The following is a 24,833-nucleotide window of genomic DNA, read 5'->3' on the forward strand; positions in this document are numbered from 1 at the left end:
GCATTTTGGTTATTCAGAAGAAGTTGTTTAAAGGTTTTTTAATACAATTGACCCCTGTGACCTTGAATATAATTGAAGGTCATTCATTTGAACAAACTTGGTAGCCCTTCACCCAAGCATGCTACTGGCCAAATATCATCTCCCTGGGTATTTTGGTTATTGAGAAGAAGATGTTTAAAGTTTTGACATATTTGACCCCTGTGACCTTGACAATAGGTGAAGGTCATTTATTTGAACAAACTTTGTAGCCCTTCATCCAAGTTTGCTTCTGGCCAAATATTGACACCCTAGGCCTTTCGGTTATTAAAAAGAAGTCGTTTAAAGTAAAATATTGACGCCGGACGACGGACGGACGGACGGACGGACGGACGGACGGACGACGGACGCCGCGCCACGGCATAAGCTCACTTGGCACTTCGTGCCAGGTGAGCTAAAAATACAGAATAAAGTAAGCGACATCTCAAGAGATGTTGTTTATATACATATATATATATAATACATCTATATTGGAAATTTTATTTACGTTGGTGTAGAAATGCTTCGGGTTTTGGGTTGACTATTTCCAACCCAGGGCGGACACAAAACTGACCCGTGACGGGTCACCCGGGTACTCGTTGCAGCCCTAGTAATAAAATGTATAATTTTGATAGAGCATCTTTAGACCTTAATTTCCATCTGTAAAAAGTATTTGATTGAAGGGTTTCTGGTTCAGCCGAAGAAGATTTTTAAAATATTGTCAAATTTTCCCCTTTTTAGGCCCCGCCCTTCAGATCCCTGGGGGGTCAGGGTCACAATTTTCATAGCATTTAACTTCCATCCCATGATATTAATTCCACCCAAGTGAAAATGATTTCCTACGAAAAATAGAGAAAATATGTACTCAAAAGTGTTATTTCCCTATATAACTATAGTAAACTTTACCCCCTCCACAGGGGAGATGGGGGTGACCTGGGGGTAATGAAATTTACAATTTTGATAAAGCACCTTAGGACCTTTCCATCCATGAAGAGTATTTGATTGCATTGTTTCTGGTTCTGCAGCAGAAGATTTTTAAAATATTGTCAAATTTGCCCCTTTTTAGGCCCCGTCCTTTAGCTCCCTGGGAGGGTCAGGGTCCCAATTTTCATAGCATTTAACTTGCATCCCATGATATTAATTCCACCCAAGTTTGAATGTTTTCCTATGAAAAACACAGAAAATATACTCAAAAGTGTTATTTCCCTATATAACAATAGTAAACTTTACCCCCTCCCCAGGGAAGAATGGGTGACCCGGTGGTAATGAAATTTACAGTTTTATAAGAGCACCCAAGAACCTTTCCATCCATGAAGAGTATTTTATTGCAGGACATCTGGTTATGAAAAAGAAGATTTTTTCAATTTGGCCAATTTCCCCCTTTTGGCCCTGCATTGAGCCCCCTGGGGGATATAGGGCTAATGCACCATTACCCGGCGCCCCACACACACATACCTCTGTAGTATAACAAGAGGCCCAATGGGCCTGCATCGCTCACCTGGTATTAATCTCACACTTGTAATCTTACAAGTGGACTAAGATACAGCTACAGGCAGAATATCAGTGTTTGATTCATAAGAACCTATTAAAAGATTTAAACATATGATGCCTGACCTTGAATGTCGAACAAGGACATTAGGTTGAAAGTGGGTCAAGGTCATTCATTTGAACAAAATTGGTAGTCCTTCATCCCAGCATGCCACAGGCCCAATTTCAGTACCCTGGGCCTTTTGGTTATTGAGAAGAAGGGATTTGAAGATTTTACGACATTTGACCCCTGTGACCTTGAAAGTGGGTCAATGTCATTCATTTGAACAAACTTGGTAGCCCTTCATCCCAGCATGCTACAGGCCGAATATCAGTACCCTGGGCCTTTCGGTTATTTAGAAGAAGTCGTTTGAAGATTTTAAGACATCTGACCCCAGTGACCTTGAAAGTGGGTCAACGTCATTCAGTTGAACAATCTTGGTAGCTTTTCATCCCAGCATGCTACAGGCCCAATATCAGTACCCTGGGCCTTTTAGTTATTGAGAAGAAGTCGTTTGAAGATTTTAACATATTTGACCCCTGTGACCTTGAAAGTGGGTCAAGGTCATTTATTTGAACAACTTTGGTAGCCCTCATCCCAGCATGCTACAGGCCCAATTTCAGTACCCTGGGCCTTTTGGTTATTGAGAAGAAGTAGTTTGAAGATTTTACTACATTTGACCCCTGTGACCTTGAAAGTGGGTCAAGGTCATTCATTTGAACAAACTTTGTAGCCCTTTATCCCAGTATGCTACAGGCCCAATATCAGTACCCGGGCCTTTTGGTTATTCAGAAGTAGTCGTTTGAAGATTTTTACATATTTGACCCCTGTGACCTTGAATATAGGTCAAGGTCATTTATTTGAACAAACTTGGTAGCCCTTCATTCCAGCATGCTACTGGCCAAGTATCATCACCCTAGGCCTCTCAGTTATTCAGAAGAAGTTGTTTAAAGATTTTAACATATTTGACCCCTGTGACCTTGAATATAAGTCAATGTCATTTATTTGAACAAACTATGTAGCCCTTCATCCCAGCATGTTTCTAGCCAAATATCATCACCCTAGGCCTCTCGGTTATTCAGAAGAAGTTATTTAAAGGTTTTAAACATATTTGACCCCTGTGACCTTAAATATGAATCAAGGTCATTTATTTGAACAAACTTGGTAGCCCTTCATCCAAGCATGTTACTGGCCAAATATCATCACCCTAGGCCTCTCGGTTATTCAGAAGAAGTTGGTTAAAGGTTTTAAACATATTTGACTCATGTGACCTTGAATATAAGTCAAGGTCATTTATTTGAACAAACTTGGTAGCCCTTCATTCCAGCATGTTACTGGCCAACTATCATCACCCTAGGCCTCTTGGTTATTCAGAAGAAGTTGGTTAAAGGTTTTAAACATAATTGACCCCTGTGACCTTGAAAATGGGCAAAGGTCATTTATTTGAACAAACTTGGTAGCCCTTCATCCCAGCATGCTTCTGGCCAAATATCATCACCCTAAGCCTTTCGGTTAGTGAGAAGAAGTTGTTTAAAGTAAAAAGTTGACGCCAGACGGACGACGGATGCCGCACCATGCCATAAGCTCACTTGGCCCTTCGGGCCAGGTGAGCTAAAAACAGTATGCCAATTTGTTACCAGAATAAGTTATTGATCAATGGATTACTATTCCAAACTGAAAAGAAATCATTTGAGAGTTTTTGGCTTCAAAATATTAAATTTAATAAATTTAATAAAATTTGCAAATTTCACTATTACCCGGACAGTGTCCGTGTCCCTATTTTAACTACCCAACAGCACGTTCCAAATTGTAAGATGTACACCAGGGGTGTACAATTTGATATTTTGCGTACTAGCCCGCTGGCAAATATTCAAATATTCTACTAGCCCGGCCTAAATTTTTATCGTAAATTTAGAAAATTGTCACTAGCCCGAACTTCAAATCCACTAGTCCCGGGCGTCGGGCTAGTGGAATTGTACACCCCTGTACACATTTGTGGCACTATGACAAACTGAAAAGCCTGGACATCAATTCTTTTGCTATTCTATTACCATTTATGATGTTTTGCCAATATTAGGACATGTCAAATTGATGTCATGGCATTTCAGCATAAAATCATACCGACATTCAACATTAGACCGCCATGCATTCACCCAAACAAGATGGCGGCACGAGGTCAGAGGTCATAGGGAAAAAAACTTGAAGCCACCGTGTCAACACAGTTGCCGGCGGCCTTTTTTCAAGCATTGCTGGTGATAACTTAAAGTGGTACTTACACTTTGGTGTTAAACTTCGTCATTGGTGTATTATGAGCTTCCAAAAATGTTTAATTTTAATATGTGAAATGTATATTAAAGAAAATTGTTTTTTTGTAGCGCCGGTTTTCGCAAATTTCGGCTTACTTCATACATTTTTTTTATACTGTACAGTAAAGTAGATACTTATTTTTTAGTACCAAAAAGAAGATATTTGGACCTGTCTTTTTTATCCTTATATTTGTTGTCAACCCTAATTTTGTCCAATTTCTAAAACTTTCTTCTTCTTTTTTTTTTAACAAAGAAAAACAACAGCAAAAAAATGTTCTTTGTTGATGTAGTTGACCTGTAAAATGATAAAAAAAACTTTTTTTATCATTATTCTTTGGATAAAAAGATTTTGTTTTAGATAAGATTATTATCAAGTTGTCATGATCACTAATGAATATCTGTGTAGCAGATGTCTTATTCATAGCCCTGTGATGAGTTCAGAACCAAATATAAAGAGATTTGTCACACACTTTACAGATCTGGTTTTGTACTTGTCATATTGCATTGATCCAATATTCTCACTCAAGGAACTCACTTATTGTTGATACATTACATTCATAACAAGATAGGAATTTCCAACATCACAACCAATTGTTAATCAAATTTAACCAGGAAATCATTCACAGAATCATTATAACAAGTAGTAGTTTGAGTCTTCTCTATCCCTCCCCAATAAACATGTACCGGTATATCAGTTCTGACTGTAACCATAGACAGTGTAAACAGAAACCATTGTGTTTTCTTAGCTAAATTCTGCTTCCAAGAACTAAACAAACTGTTTGCAGTGCACACCAATACTGTGAGGGATTATATAATGTACTTTCAACATTTGGAACACATATATTTAGGATACACAATGCATTCACGAGCAGTAAGCATTGAAATTTAATTTAATTTATATAAATACAATTTCAGGCATGTTAATCTTATTTTGACTAGTTGGCATTTATATTTACCCTGCAATAAGCCAAGGAAGCCAACACATAAACTCAGACTAATAAATTGTGGGGTGGGTGTATTGTGGTCGGGACAACGAAATAGCATTTGCAGGTATTTCTACTGAACTGCAATAGAGACAGGTTGGCTTATTAGTTATTGCCACTTGGGCATAAATTAAATTGAATTTCTTTTATTATATACCTATTTGTTTAAAAAAAAATAGAAGCAAAAATAATTTACTTTAATTGTAAACTTTTTCCTGATAGTTGCATATTTTTTTCTTTGAAAAATTCCATATATATGCAATTAAGAGAAATCTACTGTATAGCAAAAAAAGTGTCCAATACAAGAAGATGAATATACTACTTGTGTGGAATGATCACCTGTAACTTAGCTATGGTGACGAGTCTGATGACAGTCTGATTGCTGGTAGCAACAAACAATACGTATACCTTAAGTTGTGATTTATGTAAACGTTGTTTGTATTTGTATATATACCTGGTAATGTTGTATTTTGAACCGATGAGCCGTAAGGCTTATATAATAAAGAACAAAAACATCCCGACCAGGGCCATGCTCCGCTGTTTGTCAGTAACAACCTGTTGTTGTTTTAACACAAAAGAGGAAAACATCAAAACATTACAATAATTTTGTTTTCTATGGTGGGTACATTTACGACATACACAAGATTTTTTGCATTATTAATTATCTCGAGCACTCGACTTATTCTCTCGAGCGCTCAACATATTATCTTAAGCGGTCAAGATAATGTGTCGAGGGTTTGAGATAATTAAAATAGAAAACAAGAGGCCCAAGGGCCTTAGCGGTCACCTGAGTTATATCATAGGTACTGGTAGCTTTATTTTATTGTTTAGATGTGATGTGGAAATCAGCATGTAAACTAAGTGAAATACAATACTTGATCATGTCATCCAAGGATAAGAATTTTAAAATATTGGTTAATGTTCCCTTTGGGGCCCCGCCCTAGCCCCTGGGGATGGGGCAGGAATTCCATATATATATATATATTCCAAATACCCTCATCCAACAAAGATGATTCTCACCAAGTTTGAATCCATGTCTGCTGAAAATGGATGAAATATACCCAAAAGTGTGATTTCCCTATATAAAATATAGTAAACTTTACCCCCTCCCCAAGGGAGAACGGATAGCTTGGGGGTCCTGAAATTTATTTACAATTTAAATTAAGCTCCTGATGATCTTTCTATCCATGCACTGAAATTGACTGTAGTACCTCTGAGTCTGGAGAAGAAGATTTTTGAAATATTGGTAAATTTTCCCTTTGGGGCCTCACCCTGGCCCCAGGGATTGGGGTAGGAATCCCAATTTTACAATTTAAAACTATCGTTCTCCAAGGATAATTCTCACCAAGTAAGAATAATTTCCTACAGAAAATTATCAAAATATACCCAAAAGTGTTGTTTCCCTATATAAACTATAGTAAACTTTACCCCCTTCCCAAGGGAGAACGGATAGCTCGGGGGTCCTGAAATTTACAATTTAAATAAAGCTCCTGATGATCTTTCCATTCATGAAGAGAAAATGATTGTAGTACCTCTAGAGTCTGGAGAAGAAGATTTTTGAAATATTGGTTAATTTTCCCTTTGGGGCCTCACCCTGGCCCCAGGGATTGGGGTAGGAATCCCAATTTTACAATTTAAAACTATCGTCCTCCAAGGATAATTCTCACCAAGTAAGAATAATTTCCTACAGAAAATTATCAAAATATACCCAAAAGTGTTGTTTCCCTATATAAACTATAGTAAACTTTACCCCCTCCCCAAGGGAGAACAGATAGCTCGGGGGTCCTGAAATTTACAATTTAAATAAAGCCCCTGATGATCTTTCCATCCATGCAGAGAAAATGACTGTAGTACCTCTGAGTCTGGAGAAGAAGATTTTTGAAATATTGGTTAATTTTCCCTTTGGGGCCCCGCCCTGGCCCCTAGGGTTTGGGTAGGAATCCCAATTTTACAATTGTGTAGCCTCATCTACCAAGGATGATTCTGACCAAGTTTGAAAAAATTCCATCTGCTGGTTCTTGAGAAGAAGTTGAAAATGTAAAAAGTTTACGGACGACGGACGCCGACGGACGCCGACGGACGGAAAGTGATCGGAATAGGTCACTTGAGCTACTGGTACTGGTTTACCGGTGCTGGCCGCGAGCCAACAACATTAACACTGCCATAAAAGTATGTATGTTATGCCAGAAAACGGACTTTTATTTTTAGAATATATAAAACACATTGTCGTTATCTTGTTTCTTTGTCACTTGTACTACAATATTGCATTTTTTTTTTTAATTTCAGGTAGCAGTCGATCTCTGAAATATATATTACCATATTCGTTTCTGATTAAATACTTAAGCGCAAACGTGTTTGTTGTCTTTTGAACGAAATAATGTATGTACTTGAGTGTACACGTTAGATATAATTACACTCACGGGCGTTCTGTGTACACATGTCCCGATATAGATTACTTGAGCATGTGTTGTTGTATTTGGAGTGAGCACAATTCCTGAAATAAAAGGATACCTGAGCGTAAACCTGTGTCCGTTTTGCATAAAGTAATATTACACTCACAAACAAGCCGTTAACTGGTATAAACGGCGGTACACAATTCCTGAAATAAAAGGATACCTGAGCGTAAACCTGTGTCCGTTTTGTATAATAATATGACACTCACGAACGAGCCATTAACTGGTATAAACGGCGGTAGTGAACACAATTCTTGAAATAAAGGATACCTGAGCGTAAACCTGTGTCCATGTTGATATATTACATTCACGGACCGCTTGCCATTAACTGGTATTTATACGGCGGTACACCTGTTATAGGTATAATAATATTCGTTCTATATATTACACTTACGGGCGGGCCGTGAACTGTTAAATACCCGAAAGCGGCTGTACACATTTCCAGAAATACAATAAATAAGAAACCATAGTATACAATTAATTTAGCAAATTCTGAAAATACGTTTATCATGTCAATATGTCAATTTTTTACACACTCATCGGTACACCTTCAGTACGTGGTACCACAGGAACAATGTAAAGCCGGCGGATCTACCTTGATATAGCCGGAGTTTCTTCCGCGATCATCCCGCGGCTACGAGCGACAGGGATTAAAATTTGTCGCTCGGCGGGCGACTGCGTACCAAATCACCATCCCTGTCGCTCGTAGCCGCGGGATGATCGCGGAAGAAACTCCGGCTATATCAAGGTAGATCCGCCGGCTTTACATTGTTCCTGTGGTACCACAGATGTACAGTTACAATCGGAACACCGAACACGCTACTTGAATTTCCCGAACGGAAAAGAAATAACGCCAGCACATACTAGTGGGGGGACCCGTCTTGTAGTGGATATTTAAAAAGAAACGAGTTCCACGAGATCTATTTAAAATTACCCATTTATGCTTAATATAAAGTAGCATTGCCTTGTAACGTGATAAACATTTCGTCTTTGTCCAATAGACGTATATTGCGGCAACATTTACGATGTTGAAGTGTCGGTAATTTGACTAGATCACACGATTTCCCCTTTAAACAATCTAGATTATAATTGAAAAGGACCGGTACGTTAATTAACACATCATTATAAGTGTCTCCGTTTAGTATACATAGTATAAAATGTTATCACAGTTTACTGATCAACATAAGTTTATTGAAAAATCTACCGAGGCGGACAAGCCGACTGTCCCTGCACTGTGAAATCACCCAAAATTATTGGTTGGTCTAAAACGTCAATCACACCTCAGCACAGTAGCCCTCCTGTCATAATGGGCGGAGCTTACGCAATACACCGCATCATGCGACTGATTAGATGATGGTGTATCGTCGAGGTGCCGCCCACTCAATTCCGCAAATTTTCGTGTTTTTTTTGTATTCATAAAAATGAAAAATAAGAAAGACGGTTGTTTTAAATGATGAACAGAATGAAAATATTGGTCCTTACAAGTCTACACTTTAAATAAATGTTTAATATGGTTTCTCCTACCTGTAACATGGACTTCGCTAATTTCAAGTTACCTAATCTTATTTTATTCCGTGTGTATCAATCGGAGACAACAAGTATTCGTATTATTTCATGTGTAACTATTGCAATACAAAATTATATATAAAACAAAATCAGAATTAAATAGGAATATAATTTAGAAGTTTTAAACCAACTACGTTTTGAAAGATAACTGTATTGCATTTCTTTAATTATGATCCCTTTGACACTGCTAGGTTTCAATTTAAATTCGTCTAATATACTGTATTCCTTCACGGATGGTCTCGATAAATTATATATATATATATGTGTACATGCACAGTATCATCGTAAGACCAGCTCATATTCCTACAAGAATATTTCAGTTGGCAAAGAAACAAGATAACGACAATGTGTTTTATATATATTAAAAATAAAAGTCTGTTTTCTGGCATAACATACAAACTTACATGGCAGTGTTAAAGTTGTTGGCTCGCGGCCAGCACCGGTAAACCAGTAGCCAGTCCCGCTGCGACCGCAGCGTGAGACGTGCCCGCAAGCGATCGAGGTCGGATGCTAGCTAAAATTTGGCTCTGTGCCCACAGGTAAAAAAGCTCTACTATTTCTCGTAATATCACAGAACGTCTCTTACTGGATATGAACCACTCATAATAGGTTTAAACCACACCTAATATCACTCAAACACTCATAATCATATACAACATGTGCTAATCTTATAAAACATGTGATAAACTTATAAAACATGTGTTAATATCATTTAAAAGTCGTAATGATTACGAGTAAAATGAGTAGAATAAGAGAAATGTATCTCCTAGTGGTTAGCCTCAGTCATTTGGATTATCCGACCTTCTGTGTCGAACTATCAGTATCTGGTGTTTGGACTATTGGGCCTCCAGAGTAGTGCTGCACATTCGGAATAGCAGGCCTTTACCAACTGAGCTTAAGGGAAATGGACTAGGTGACCGACTGACCGTGATCTTAAGTACAATTAAAACCTACCACAGAATAGATGAAAATAAAATTACTCGGATTATACATGGTCTAGATTTACATGGCGGGTGTTGTCGATGAAGCGGAAGATGCTTACTCTTCCGGAACACCCTGGTCTTATTCTCCTTGTACTTTTTTCAAGGGGTATCCGTGTAGATCTTCTTTTGTTCTTAGGGGGCGACAATTTGATTCTGAGGAGGGGGGGGGGGGGCTGGGCTAGCCTATGGTGACATAGAGTTGCCATTGACATGTCGAGATAGATTATCTGGTCATGTCGACATAAGCAATTAGCATGTCACAATAAGTTATCACGTCATGCTTTATATTATCAGTTCACGACATCGTATCGTGACCCATGTATCGCGATACGTATCGTATCGTCACCACCCGTGCGATACACTACGGAAGCGTATACGGACCTCTACTTGTTGTTATAAATGTACACAGCACTAATTGCAACATGACGTTGACATGTCGTCATAATTTAAAGCAACATGTTGACTTGACGTAATCATTTATTGCAACATGTCGTGATAATTAACTATAAACTTTATCTATTTTACATCAATTAAGAAACTAGTTAACAACTTAGTTAACAACTAATGTCAATTTCTTTCGATGGCACGGATCTTGGCACGACAGAGGTCGTTACTGTGGGATGAAACCGAAGTACCCGGAAAACCCATTTGGTCAGATAGGTGACCCAAACCTTCCCACTGGCGAACCCGGGCCGTATTGGTGAAAGGCAAGTGCACTACCACCAACCATCCAATGGTGACAGGACGTGATAATTTTTTGCAACATGTCGACATGTTGTAATAATTAAAGCAATATGAATACATGACGTGGTAATTTACATGTCGACATGACAATTTATTGCGACATGTCGACATGACAATTTATTGCGACATGAGTGGACAAGATCCCTTATCTGGACATGTCGATGGCAACTCTATGAATATATGTCGATCACCATAGGTTCTGGTTATTACAATGCGCAGCTAATAATTTATTATATTGATAGCAATTTGTAGGTAAACCATAAAAAATGCACATGGCGAGATGGGTACTTTCAATCAAACACAAATATTTATTGTACAGTACTGGTATTGATTGTTGTTTTTTGGGTGTGTTTTTCCTGTTTTTTAAACATTTATTATACACAGATCTAGACTGCTACATATGTAACTGTTAAATTTAAATAAGTAGAACAGTCTGAGAAATATTATATCAAATGTATATTTTTGACTTTACTGTACACAGTCAATTATAAGTTAACATTATTTATACAGTAAAGCATCATTTCCCACTCAGTGTTGACAGAACATGCACATTTCACTGAAATTTTCAGTTTTCACTCAAACTGTTAAAAGATTTGTCGGCGTAATTAGACCACAACAAATGCATTGTCTTATCATTATTACTCTGTATAAACCTTGTAATATACTGAGTTAACAAATTAATTAAACTGACAACAATACGGGTATCGAGACACTGTTTTCAACAATTACAACATTGTCAACAATCAGCTGACAATCATAAACAATGACAGATCGCGCAGATGGGCCGAGAACGTATGCAGGTCAACGATAAAATCAAATGAAATTGTATTATAATTGCGTTGATTTGGAAAGACTAGACATACTTGCTTTCATATGCAAAATCCAACAAAGATTTGAAATATGGAAGTCATACTAAATAATGTTTAAATCGGAGACCCACACAGCCCACGGCAGTCATTACGCCATGCATTTTTGCAATGATGTAAGCATTGTTTTCCCCTATGACCTCTGACCTGACGTCGCGGAGCCGCTTACGCACTCAAGTGTGAATTGGTCTATACTATTACCTAACCTTATGACACTGTCCGGGTATTAAATGGTGAATTACTGTCCGGGTGATGGTGAATTTGGCATCTCGTTTCAAAATGAAAATTTGTGGCCGAAAATTATTTTAAACCTTATAATTCTTGTTTTTTATTGTAAAATTGCATCCTGAATTTGAATATAAACGCATTAGCTGTTTTATTTGCTATCTACATCGGTATGCGGCGGAAAATTATCAAAGCAAAATATCAAAATAATGGGTTATCCACTTTTAAATATGCACTTTTACATACTGTCTTTAAACTGTAATATCGTAAATATAAAGTAATGGAAACAATACAAACTCATATTTAGTCAAATTAGTAAAACCCATAGATCATTAGAAACCAAAAATAACAACAAATACCGATTGGGAAGATATGTTGTAATATCAACGAAAGTGTCCGGGTAATGGTGTGTCCGGGTAATGGTGCATTAGCCCTAGCGGTTTTCAATCGAAAATTCAGATTTTTCATATAGGAAACTGAAAGTAGAAATCAAGTGCATTCAAGCGGAAAATAAAAAGACTTCTCGCAAAGTCGAGATTGTCTTGACCTCTGGGGGAATAATGCCCAACCTGATAATGTTTGACTCGCCATCAAACACCAACCAGGAGAAGCTTTGCTTCCAACTCTCCTGGAAGGTGCGTTTAGATGTTTTCTTTAGTGTAATCACTGGTGGAGTCTCTGATTCTTCAATAGACTGTTTTTCCTGAGTGTCATTTTGCCCAATTGCAATTCGCTTCGTGATCGTAGTCTCAGAGGTGTTTGGATATTATACGTTTTTTTTAAGAGCTAATTCAAGCGTTGCTGTGAGCGTGAGTAATGATTGCTAATATAACAAAGGAGTCGGAGGCGGGTAAAAAAAAAACGGATTTATTGCGGATTTTTTTTTTTAAGTCGCCAAGCTGGCGCCTTATGGGCCAACTACTGGTCGTCAATGGTAAATTTAGGTCGCCATGGTGACTAAAATAGGCGCCACTTGGAGCCCTGAATGTGTCAAGTAGTTTTCGAGAAAACCATAATATGGCCATAGGTGGTCTCGACCAGTACTGTAGCATTGGTATAGAATTAGTATAGAATTAAATTTCTTTTTCATTTGGGTATCTATTGGAAATCACTCTATAAACAACATAAAACTAAAAAAAATCATTACACTTTCCTGTTTTAGCAATTTGAAGATTTCATGGGTGTAACGGTAATTCCTTGACATTGAATTCTTAGCCATCTCCATATAGCTATACAGACCTATATCACTAACATCGGTATGCTGTAAAGTGGCAGAGCACATCATCCACGGTCGAGTCATCCACAATTTTGACTCCAACGACATCCTCATCGTCCGACAACACGGTTTCCGGAAACATCGCTCCTGTGAGTCGCAACTCATCGCGACTATCCAGGATCTCGCCCAAGGAATCAATACCGGTGAACAAATAGATGCCGTATTGTTGGACTTTGCGAAGGCCTTTGATAAGGTCCCGCACCGGAGGCTCCTCTACGTATACAAGCTCCACCATTACGGAATTTGAGGCAGGACACTACAATGGATAGAGGATTTTCTATCTGGTAGAACCCAGTCCGTCGTCCTGGATGGTAAATAAATCATCACCCACATTCTCTGTGACAATAGGAGTCCCCCAAGGTACCCTCCTTGGGCCACTCCTATTCCTCGCATATATATCAACGACATGCCTGGATGTGTAAAATCTACAGCGAGATTATTCGTAGACGACTGTCTCCTATACCGAAAGATCAGGGTAGCAGCCGACTGCAAGCAACTCCAGGATGACTTGGACCAATTACAGGAATGGGATTGAAAGTGGCTAATGACGTTCAACCCCAGCAAATGTGAAGTATTGACCATTACCAACAAGAGGAATATAAAAGTGATAGACTATACCATTCACGGCCTCCGCCTGGACCATGTCAGCTGCGCCAAATACCTAGGCCTTAATATCACCAACAAAATGTCCTGGAATACCCACCATGTAGACAAGATCACCAAGAGAGCCAATTCGACACTATCCTTCCTTAAACGAAACATCAGCCACTGTCCGACAGCAGCAAAGGAACAAGTCTTTAAAACATTTGTTAGACCTTCACTGGAATACGCATCCTCTGTGTAGGATCCCCATACCCAGCGCAACATTGCCGCCGTGGAAAGGATTCAGGGCAGAGGTGCCCGCTTCGTCTTGAATGACTACCACCAGACTAGCAGTGTGTCAGCCATGCTCGTCCAGCTCGGCTGGGCAGAACTGCGTATATGCAGACTCATCCTGATCCATAACATCATAAACAACGTCATCCATCTAAAACCGGAATCCTATCTCGTCCCAACCGGAACTGTCACCCGAGGCCACAATCTCAAATTTCTACAGCCACACACCCAACTCCTACCGCTTCAACACTCCTTCTTCCCCAGCTCCATTAGACTCTGGAATTCTTTCCGCAAAACGTTGTCAGTACCACCTCAGCTGAGATATTCAAGCAGGCACTGGCAAACACATCCATTGACTGCTGAGCACTAAACTTTTTAATTGTATGTATACGGAACTTTTAAATATAATGGAGGGAAATGTTTCACACACCCCACAGTGCGATAATACTCTAACAAGAGGAGAACACTTACTGAAGATGATGATGATGATGAGATGATGATAGCCATTTAAAAATAAAAAGAATTTCCGACCGACCTACCCTATTTTTTCTGGCATGTTAGCGGAAACACAGGTATTATTTTTTTAGGCCTGACTGGGGGTACATTACAAAAAAAAACAACTTTGTTACAAAAATGAGTGGGAACACTGAAGAAGGATTTGTATGCACGTTATCTTTGCATGGGTAGGATTTCCCGAATGGTCCGATTTTCATGATGGTCGGAATTACCTACAGTTTCCCTAACATGTTCATGCGGTTTGTTTTTGCAACCTCCGGTCTGTATAATAAATCTAAGTAAATGTTTTTGTATAAGAGGATACAACAAAAGTTTTATCTTTCAAACGGTACCAAATATGTATCATAACACTAACTAATTAATTTATACGCAACCATTTTGATTGCGCTGCCATCGCAGACAAAAGCATTATCACGCGTACGTTCTGTAGACCTACCTGCAATATAATCTACCAGGGAATTGTAGGCCGCCATCAGATCCGGATCGACATCGCTGTCACCAGGTTGTTTATCTTGCACCAACAATTCCAGATTTTTTAAATTGAATACATCTTCGTATTCGAACATGAAGATGTGCCATGGCGTTGGCGGATCAGTAGGCACGGGCTCCTCTATCCCAAAAAGTGGCATCCTAATATTTGCAGATTTGAAACTACCTTCTGGGCTGCAGTTAAATATTTCCAAATTCATCAGCTCGTAATTTTTAGCTTCTTTTTCAATAATGTTTTTAAATTCATTCTGCACATCACGTAGAGCGCGTTGACGCAGCATTTTGTTGTTGCAGACGTCTGGCCCGCAATAACAAAGTTTTAAGTTTAGACGCTAAATATACTTCCGGTTTATTTATCGGTAACTCGTGCCGGAAAAAACCTCAAAAACAGGTTAAACTACCCGATAAATATTATTATAAAAATATGCTGGAAATAAATCGAAATTTACGACGCAGATTGATTGATTGATTGATTGATTGGTTTTAGGTCCGCTTCACTACCGAGTAATTCGGTTATCCAGCAGACGAAAACGACGCAGCAAGGGAACTGACCCATATACAGGACGAATCCTCTGTAATTTAATATTCATCTTTTTTAGTTTCGTATTTTTTGTTCCGAATGGAAAAAAGCACGAGTTTCCAAAGGCGTTATGGTACTTTACAGAAGGATGATGTTCATGTATTACGCTTTTATTGAAGAAAATGCGGAGTCAAACAGGTAAAAGTGTTTATAATTATATATATTGAAGTGAAAGAATTTGGTAATTGATGATACTCTCTTATTTTGTTGCATTTATTTGAAAACGAAAGTAGAACACTTTACTTGTTTATTTTAATATCAAAGATAAGTATTACTACTTGTATTTAGTATCACAGACTGGTATAACACTTGTATTTATTATCACATACATGTGTGGGAGGGTAGGTTGTTTACTTCTCACATTTGTATTACTTTGTTAAGTATAATTGTTATTTATGATTTACAGACAGGGATCTGTTACTTCTGTGTTATTCACTCTTATTTAGGGTAGGGCTTTTCGTTCAGTGTAGGATTCCTGGCGATCAGCTGCTACGATACCGGTGCTGAAATCTGTGTTTTTACACTTTTGAGACGGCCGGAAGAGGGTGATAGTAATAACAGGAATAGGTTCCCACTCCTCGCTCACATGCTTTTAGATGGTGAGGCTGGGTTCGAGATTAACAGTTGGTCACTCATCTTCGAGGCTATTTAGTGGGGGAGCAGGGGGTATAAAACAGCGGGTCCGGGCGGGGATCAGCGTCTTGACAGGGTCGGTGAACGGTCGGTTCACCAACCCTGTCAAGATGCTGATCCCCGCCCGGACCCGCACTACTCGAGATCTCAGGTGAGGCGAACCTTACCACTTCATGCGCTGCGAACAGTGCAACATAGGCCAAGGTGCTGCGAACAGTACCAATACCTAACTACTAGGTGGAGTTATCTCTCCTTAGATTTAACAGTATAGAGTGCTATGGGAACTACAGTATATGTATAAAGGAATAGTCAGGGGCTTCGGGCTTAGACATCGATACATAGTGTTTCGCTGTAGATCTATAGGTATCTAGGGGTACTTGGTTGTAGTCTACTGGTATTGATAGTACTGTTAGGCAGGATAGGCCATTGTTTTACATAGGAATTGAGTTACTTAACATTAGCAGTCACTGTTCGGCACTAATGTTATGATCTTCCGTTGTTAAACTTGTTATATATATTCATTCCGTCTTGTTAATAAACAGTTACTTGTATATTTAAACACATTGTTGAGTTATTGAATCGATTGCTGGTATTACCGCTACATCCAGTGTTCAAACCTGTAGTGAAAACAGGTCTGTAACCTGACGAAAGAGGCGAGGTCTAGAGAGGACTGCAGGGGAAGTTGTCGACTCGTTACCATTACCAAAAACTATACGATATGAAACGGATTTAACGGAGTGACAACGGATGCAAACCCTCTCCGGACCTCCCCCTTTTACACATGTATTACGCCTGAATTTACTATCATACAGGTATTACACTTGTATTTAGTATCACAGACAGATATTTAACATGTATTTATGATCACAGACAGGTATTATACTTGTATTTAGTATCACAGACAGGTACTATTACACTTGTATTTAGAATCACAGACAGATATTTCACTTGTATTTAGTATCACAGACAAGTATTACACTTGTATTTAGTATCACAGACAGATATTACACTTGTTTTCAGTATCACAGACAGGTATCACACTTCCATTTAGTATCACAGACAGGTAATTATACTTGTATTTAATATCAGAGACAGGTATTACATTTGTTTTTACTATCACAGACTGTGAGACAGATATTACACTGGTATTTAGTATCACAGACAGGTACACACATGAATTCACTATCACAAACAGATATTACACTTGTATTTACTATCACAGACAGGTATTACACTTGTATTTAATATTACAGACAGGTATTACACATTTTTGTACTTCAACACACATCTACTGTAGGCAAGTTTACTTCGCTGTACCGATTAAATACACCTAGCAATTACATGCTAATAGCAGTTACAAGAACCAATGGTTTAATTTATACAGTGTAAACTACTTGTTTTATATCACTGTTTGTTTATATTCTGTATACTGTTTGTATCTTTTTAAGGATTAAATCCTGTACATAGTCTGGTGAGGTATATGAGATATAAATCAAAGGGTCTTGAGACATAATGAGTGATTTAATACTTCTTCGCATTTAACTTGTCTCAAAGCCAATTGACGGTAAATACACCCTATATAAATTCAACAGAACAGAACTTGTTTTAATTTACAATTGTAATAATTTTCATAATTGTTTTTTATAATATCTAAAATATTAGTCTTGTGTAAGTGTCACTCATTGTGTCGCATCATTAGGTAATTTAAATATCTGTTATGATTTGCAACTTTAGAACAATACAAAATATAAACACATATCTATTCCAAACTGAAACTTTTGAAAAAAAAAATCTAAAAGCTAAAAGGTATGAATTAATTATGCGCCAATTTTCTGACTTGCTCATACATGTATGCCAACTGGAAAAATAAACTACAGACCCTTAAATAGATATATATGTAGTAGGATGAGGAATAATGATAAAGTTAGTGCCGTATTGAGTCCAAGTTCAGAATAATGTTAATATTACTCTGTATTACTCTTTAAGTGTATAATTACTGTGTATATATATAATATACCAATCCTAATTATATACACTGTTTAATAATAATAATAACGCTTTATTTTTAGAGGGTACAACTTATTTAGCAAACAATAAAGGCTAATCTCCTATGAGACCCTCTTTAAAAAGGTACACAAACATAGATGATCAATAATCAACATGCACTCAATAATGTTCATAATAGTACAGAAGTATATGAAGATAGTTAGACAGATACTTGTTTACAATATTGGTGACATTAAATTCATATAGGTTGCCATATTTCAGGTCCAGAATAACTGAAAGTTCGTTTAAGAGTATTTATTCTAGGCTTTAATTTGGTAACTGAAAATTGTGGTTTGCAGCTGATCTTAGAGCATGAATATTATTTTAATTAATTTTAGTGAATGCATGTATATATACCTCTCAACATAAACTCTGCAGAAAGCTCCCTTCTCTTTAATTTCAATTTAAAACCTGTGAAATATCATGCTCTTGATATCAAGTGTATGGGTTCTTTAAAAGAAGTCATTTGAAGTTTTGAAATATTTGACCCCTGTGACCACAAATATAACCCAATGTAATTTTTGTAAGCAAACTTTGTCAAGCTCCATCCAAATGAGCTTATATTTTTAACAGCCAAATATCATGATTCTCATGGGCATTTCATTTCTTCAGAATGAACTGAAGTTTTTGACATATTCGACCTCTGTGACTTTGAAAGTAGGTCAAGGTCTTTTTTATTCCCATATTTAGTAAGGCTCCAACCCAGGAAGCTAACAGACAAATATCATGGTTTTAGGACTTTCATTTCTTCAGAAGTTATGTGATTTTTTTTACTTATTTGACCTAGATGTCACCTTGACAGTAGGGTCAAACTCACTCTTGTATTTCAACCAAATGTACTATGAAGTATGCATCCTTAGACCTGGGAGTTTAAGATGTGATAAAAGAGGCAGAGAGGGCCTGTATCACTCACCTTTGTATGTAGCAAAATATCCTAATTAAAAGAAATATTGAAGTTAAATCTTCAGACCAGGTAAATAAATAATGAAAGGTGTAGCCTCAACTTGCTATTGAGAAGCAAAGCTCAAATTAGCTTGGATAGAATTATTGATGAAAGGATTTTGCAATAATTGCATTTAAAATATGAATGTTAGTGATACATACCTTCTGAATGACTTAATGTTTTCATTGACAGTATATATTTTATATCCTATATCTCTTGACCAGGGAAGAAATAATGTTATGATTAAGATATTAAGTTATATGATGTGTGTAAAGAAATAAGAGAACATGTGTAATAGTGTGTTAGCATGTACTGTACATGTGTTAACATGTCTGTGATTGTATATACATGAGTAATACCTGTCTGTGATACTAATTTCCATGTGTAATACCTGTCTGTGATAGTGTGTACATGTGTCATACCTTTCTGTGATACTAATTTCTATGTATAATACCTGTCTGTGATACATGTATAATACCTGTCTGTGATACTACTTTCCATGTATAATCCCTGTCTGGGATAGTGTTTACATGAGTCATACCTATATGTGATACATGTATAATACCTGTCTGTGATACTAATGTCCATGTGTAATACCTGTGTGTGATAGTGTGTACATTTGTCATCCCTTTCTGTGATACTAATTTCTATGTATAATACCTGTCTGTGATACATGTATAATACCTGTCTGTGATAGGGTGTACATGTGTAATACCTGTCTTTGATAGTGTGTACATGTGACATACCTATCTGTGATACTAGTTTCCATGTATAATACCTGTCTGTGATAGTCTGTACATGTGTCATACCTTTCTGTGATACTAATTTCCATGTATAATCCCTGTCTGTGATAGTGTCTACATATGTCATGCCTATCTGTGATACTAATTTCCATGTATAATACCTGTCTGTGATAGTATATACATGTGTGATACATGTCTGTGGTAGTATATACATGTGTAATACAAGTCTGTGGTAATATACTTATAAGACCTGTGTGTGATACTTAATACATGTATAATAACTGCATAGCTTTGAAAGTATATACAGTCAGTGTACATGTTTTACAATAGCTGTGATAATTTTACATGTGTAATTCCTGTCAGTGATAGTATATACATGTGTGATATATGTGTGTGATAGTATAGATATGTGGAATTCCTGTCTGTGATAGTGTGTAAATGTGTGATACTGATAGTAAAGATATGTGTAACAATTGTCTGTGATAGTATGTGTCTAATACCTGTGTGTGATACAGGTAGTATGTTTGTGTAACAAACCTTAGTGTGATAGTATATTCATGTATTATACCTGTGTGTGATAGTATGGATGTGTATAATAACTGTGTGTGATAGTATGTACCGGTATGTATATAATAACTGTGTGTGATAGTATGTATGTGAATAATAACTGTGTGTGATAGTATGTATGTGTATAATAACTGTGTGTGATAATATGTATGTGTTCTGTATGTGATAGTATGTGTGTGTAATACCTGTGTGTAATAGTATGTATGTGTATAATTACTGTGTGTGATAGTATGTATGTGTAAAATAACTGTGAAAGTATGTATGTGTATAATAACTGTGAAAGTATGTATGTGTATAATAACTGTGAAAGTATGTATGTGTATAATAACTGTCTGTACTGTGATAGTTTATATGTGTGTAATAACTGTGTGATAGTATATAGTGGTACATGTATAATAACTGTGTGTGATAGTATACATGTATAATACATGTGTGTGATATTATATATGTGTATAATACCTGTATGTGATAGTATATATATGTGTAATAGTAAATACAAGTGTTATACTTGCCTGTAATAGTATACACATTTGTAATACATGACTTTGACAGCATAATGCACATGTGTAATATGTGAAATGTATGTTTACTCATTATTTATTTGGATTGTTATATGCTATATGATCATCAATCTTTGATGCAGATGCCTTTCAATTGATGGTATATCAGTGTTGTAGAGTTGATGTTATTGTGTTGACAGAATGCCTTAATACAACTTTCAAGTTTTATGTACAATTTGACATACATGCATTCACCATTAGTTTCATTTGGATTGAAATTTACCTATAGCTAGCAGTTATCATAATAGTTGTATGTTTTTGACTCCTTGAAATCTTATCAAGTGTATTCCTATCTAAGCTTTAACAGTGGCATTTCAAAACTTTCATTTGATACAGATTTATAGCCATATTATACACATGTAGTTATTTGTATGATCTAGGAGAATATTATTTTTTTAACTGGATAATATACATATACTAGGTACATGGTTGTTCTGTCAGCTGTATATGAAACCAGACTTGTAGTTATTAAAATTCTGTAGCTGTGAGGGCACTGCCAACATTAGAATGATCTTTATAGTTATGCACTGATCTACAAACTTCATACAATTAATTTCTATTATGTATCAAATCATTAAGCTAAAGATATTGTGATGCTTGTATTTTGCAGGCTGGTGAATTTACAACACAGAGGATAGTCACCAATGTGCATAGATGCTGTCTAAAGTGATTATGATGTCATCATTTGATGATTATTTCAATATTCACCCTTTCATTGTAAATGTAGCAAACCTTTTTTTCCAATAAATTATGTGACGTTAATCAGAAGTCTGTTGTTTTATCTATTGATATTCTATAGGATTATTTGGGACTATTTTCTCTCTTTTTATGCTCCCAAAAAAAAAGATTTTGGGGTCATACTTTCTGACTTGCTGAAGAGAGCAATTGAATTTTAGTGATCGATATACATGTATGTGGGATGCATGGTAAACCAATGTGTTACATACGACTATATTTGGTCCCTATGCCTGAAGGTCAAGGTCACATGTCAAATTCTTTTTCTGGGCAATTCTGATTTGATGAAGATAACTCAATATAAGTTATATATGTAAGCCTGTGAGGCGGTATATTATGTAGTACCACAATGAGGTCTGTATAGTCAAGGTCAAGGTCTCATTAAGTTTAAAGGTCAAATAATTCGGAACCTGTATACCTCCAAAGGTAAGTGATGTGTAGAAGGAAGACAAGTTTTGTTGCATACCCCTTTGGTGGTTTCATTCACGTTACACAGTTAAGTAACCTCAGAGATATTAATAGTGCCAGGAATGATAAATTTCAGGTAAAGATACACTGTACATGTATCATGTAACCTTTATTCTGGTCCCAAATGACTTTTTTTGGGGAGCATACAATCCATCAGTTTTAGTGATTTTCTTGTTTCNCTGTACTGTGATAGTTTATATGTGTGTAATAACTGTGTGATAGTATATAGTGGTACATGTATAATAACTGTGTGTGATAGTATACATGTATAATACATGTGTGTGATATTATATATGTGTATAATACCTGTATGTGATAGTATATATATGTGTAATAGTAAATACAAGTGTTATACTTGCCTGTAATAGTATACACATTTGTAATACATGACTTTGACAGCATAATGCACATGTGTAATATGTGAAATGTATGTTTACTCATTATTTATTTGGATTGTTATATGCTATATGATCATCAATCTTTGATGCAGATGCCTTTCAATTGATGGTATATCAGTGTTGTAGAGTTGATGTTATTGTGTTGACAGAATGCCTTAATACAACTTTCAAGTTTTATGTACAATTTGACATACATGCATTCACCATTAGTTTCATTTGGATTGAAATTTACCTATAGCTAGCAGTTATCATAATAGTTGTATGTTTTTGACTCCTTGAAATCTTATCAAGTGTATTCCTATCTAAGCTTTAACAGTGGCATTTCAAAACTTTCATTTGATACAGATTTATAGCCATATTATACACATGTAGTTATTTGTATGATCTAGGAGAATATTATTTTTTTAACTGGATAATATACATATACTAGGTACATGGTTGTTCTGTCAGCTGTATATGAAACCAGACTTGTAGTTATTAAAATTCTGTAGCTTTGAGGGCACTGCCAACATTAGAATGATCTTTATAGTTATGCACTGATCTACAAACTTCATACAATTAATTTCTATTATGTATCAAATCATTAAGCTAAAGATATTGTGATGCTTGTATTTTGCAGGCTGGTGAATTTACAACACAGAGGATAGTCACCAATGTGCATAGATGCTGTCTTGATATTCTATAGGATTATTATTTGATGATTATTTCAATATTCACCCTTTCATTGTAAATGTAGCAAACCTTTTTTTCCAATAAATTATGTGACGTTAATCAGAAGTCTGTTGTTTTATCTATTGATATTCTATAGGATTATTTGGGACTATTTTCTCTCTTTTTATGCTCCCAAAAAAAAAGATTTTGGGGTCATACTTTCTGACTTGCTGAAGAGAGCAATTGAATTTTAGTGATCGATATACATGTATGTGGGATGCATGGTAAACCAATGTGTTACATACGACTATATTTGGTCCCTATGCCTGAAGGTCAAGGTCACATGTCAAATTCTTTTTCTGGGCAATTCTGATTTGATGAAGATAACTCAATATAAGTTATATATGTAAGCCTGTGAGGCGGTATATTATGTAGTACCACAATGAGGTCTGTATAGTCAAGGTCAAGGTCTCATTAAGTTTAAAGGTCAAATAATTCGGAACCTGTATACCTCCAAAGGTAAGTGATGTGTAGAAGGAAGACAAGTTTTGTTGCATACCCCTTTGGTGGTTTCATTCACGTTACACAGTTAAGTAACCTCAGAGATATTAATAGTGCCAGGAATGATAAATTTCAGGTAAAGATACACTGTACATGTATCATGTAACCTTTATTCTGGTCCCAAATGACTTTTTTTGGGGAGCATACAATCCATCAGTTTTAGTGATTTTCTTGTTTCTTTATATGGTAAAATATTCAAGTAATGATGGAGGAATATTTATCATACAGTATAAAGAAACAAAGGCTCAAGTGACAAAATGTGATCACTTTTCTTCCATCAAAGTGCATAAACCTTTATTTTTTTAAATTCTTCTTAGGAAGCAGTGAGTTCATGGATTTCTTTCAAACTTGGTAAGAATCATCATTGGTGGAAGTGGTTATCAAATTGTAAATTTGGCATTCCTGCCCAATTCCCAGTTGACCAATGCTTCAGAAATCTACTCCAGATTCAGATGTGCGAGAATCAACACTCTTAATTTTGTGAATGAAAAGATGCTTAGGTGCTTTATCTAAGTTGTTTCAGGAAATAATTCAAACTTTGATTAGTAAGCGAAAACATTAAAGAATTGATTTGATGTACAAGATTTCAATTGGGCCAATACGAGCTTTAAGCTCATTTCCCGGCCATCCGGATCAAGGTAAATCAAGGTAAATCAAGTAAAATTTTTTATTTTTTTATTTTTCAAACTTTTCCAGTACATGTACAATACACAGGACATCATCACACATACACACATTCACACATGTTGAAATAGTGAAATTCTTTCCAGCATCATCATCATCATCATCATCATCAATATATCATCATCAACAGCATTATCTATATGTAATCATCATCATCATCATCATCTCATTATCACTATATTCATCCATATATCATCATCATCCGTACATCATCATCATCTGAAATATACATGTATAATTGTTACATTCAACAAAACACAATTATCACACACTTTTCACACATAGAAAGACAGGACAAAGATAGAGCAATAACATGATAAAGGGTAGGTTAGTTTTGAGAGAGAGAGAGAGAGATTTAAAATATTGTGAGAAAACTATTTGTTCGAGAGAGCGAGAGAGAGAGGGGGGATGTAATAATGGAAACATGTATTATCCGAA

General features: G+C 36.4%; 1 protein-coding gene across 3 annotated transcripts in view; it reads right to left on the reverse strand.

Annotated features, from left to right (window-relative positions):
- LOC110462378 overlaps positions 1-15,188 on the reverse strand; it is a 57,883-nt gene extending 42,695 nt beyond the window's left edge. For all 3 annotated transcript variants that reach the window (XM_021516315.1, XM_021516314.1, XM_021516316.1), the window contains exon 1: positions 14,774-15,188. In XM_021516315.1, coding sequence (XP_021371990.1) covers positions 14,774-15,107 — 334 coding nt within the window. In that variant the 5' untranslated portion in view covers positions 15,108-15,188. The remainder of the gene's footprint in view (positions 1-14,773) is intronic.
- Between the last annotated feature and the right edge of the window lie 9,645 nt (positions 15,189-24,833).

The sequence above is a fragment of the Mizuhopecten yessoensis genome, unplaced genomic scaffold (assembly GCF_002113885.1).
Source record: "Mizuhopecten yessoensis strain PY_sf001 unplaced genomic scaffold, ASM211388v2 scaffold10775, whole genome shotgun sequence".
NCBI lineage: Eukaryota > Metazoa > Mollusca > Bivalvia > Pectinida > Pectinidae > Mizuhopecten > Mizuhopecten yessoensis.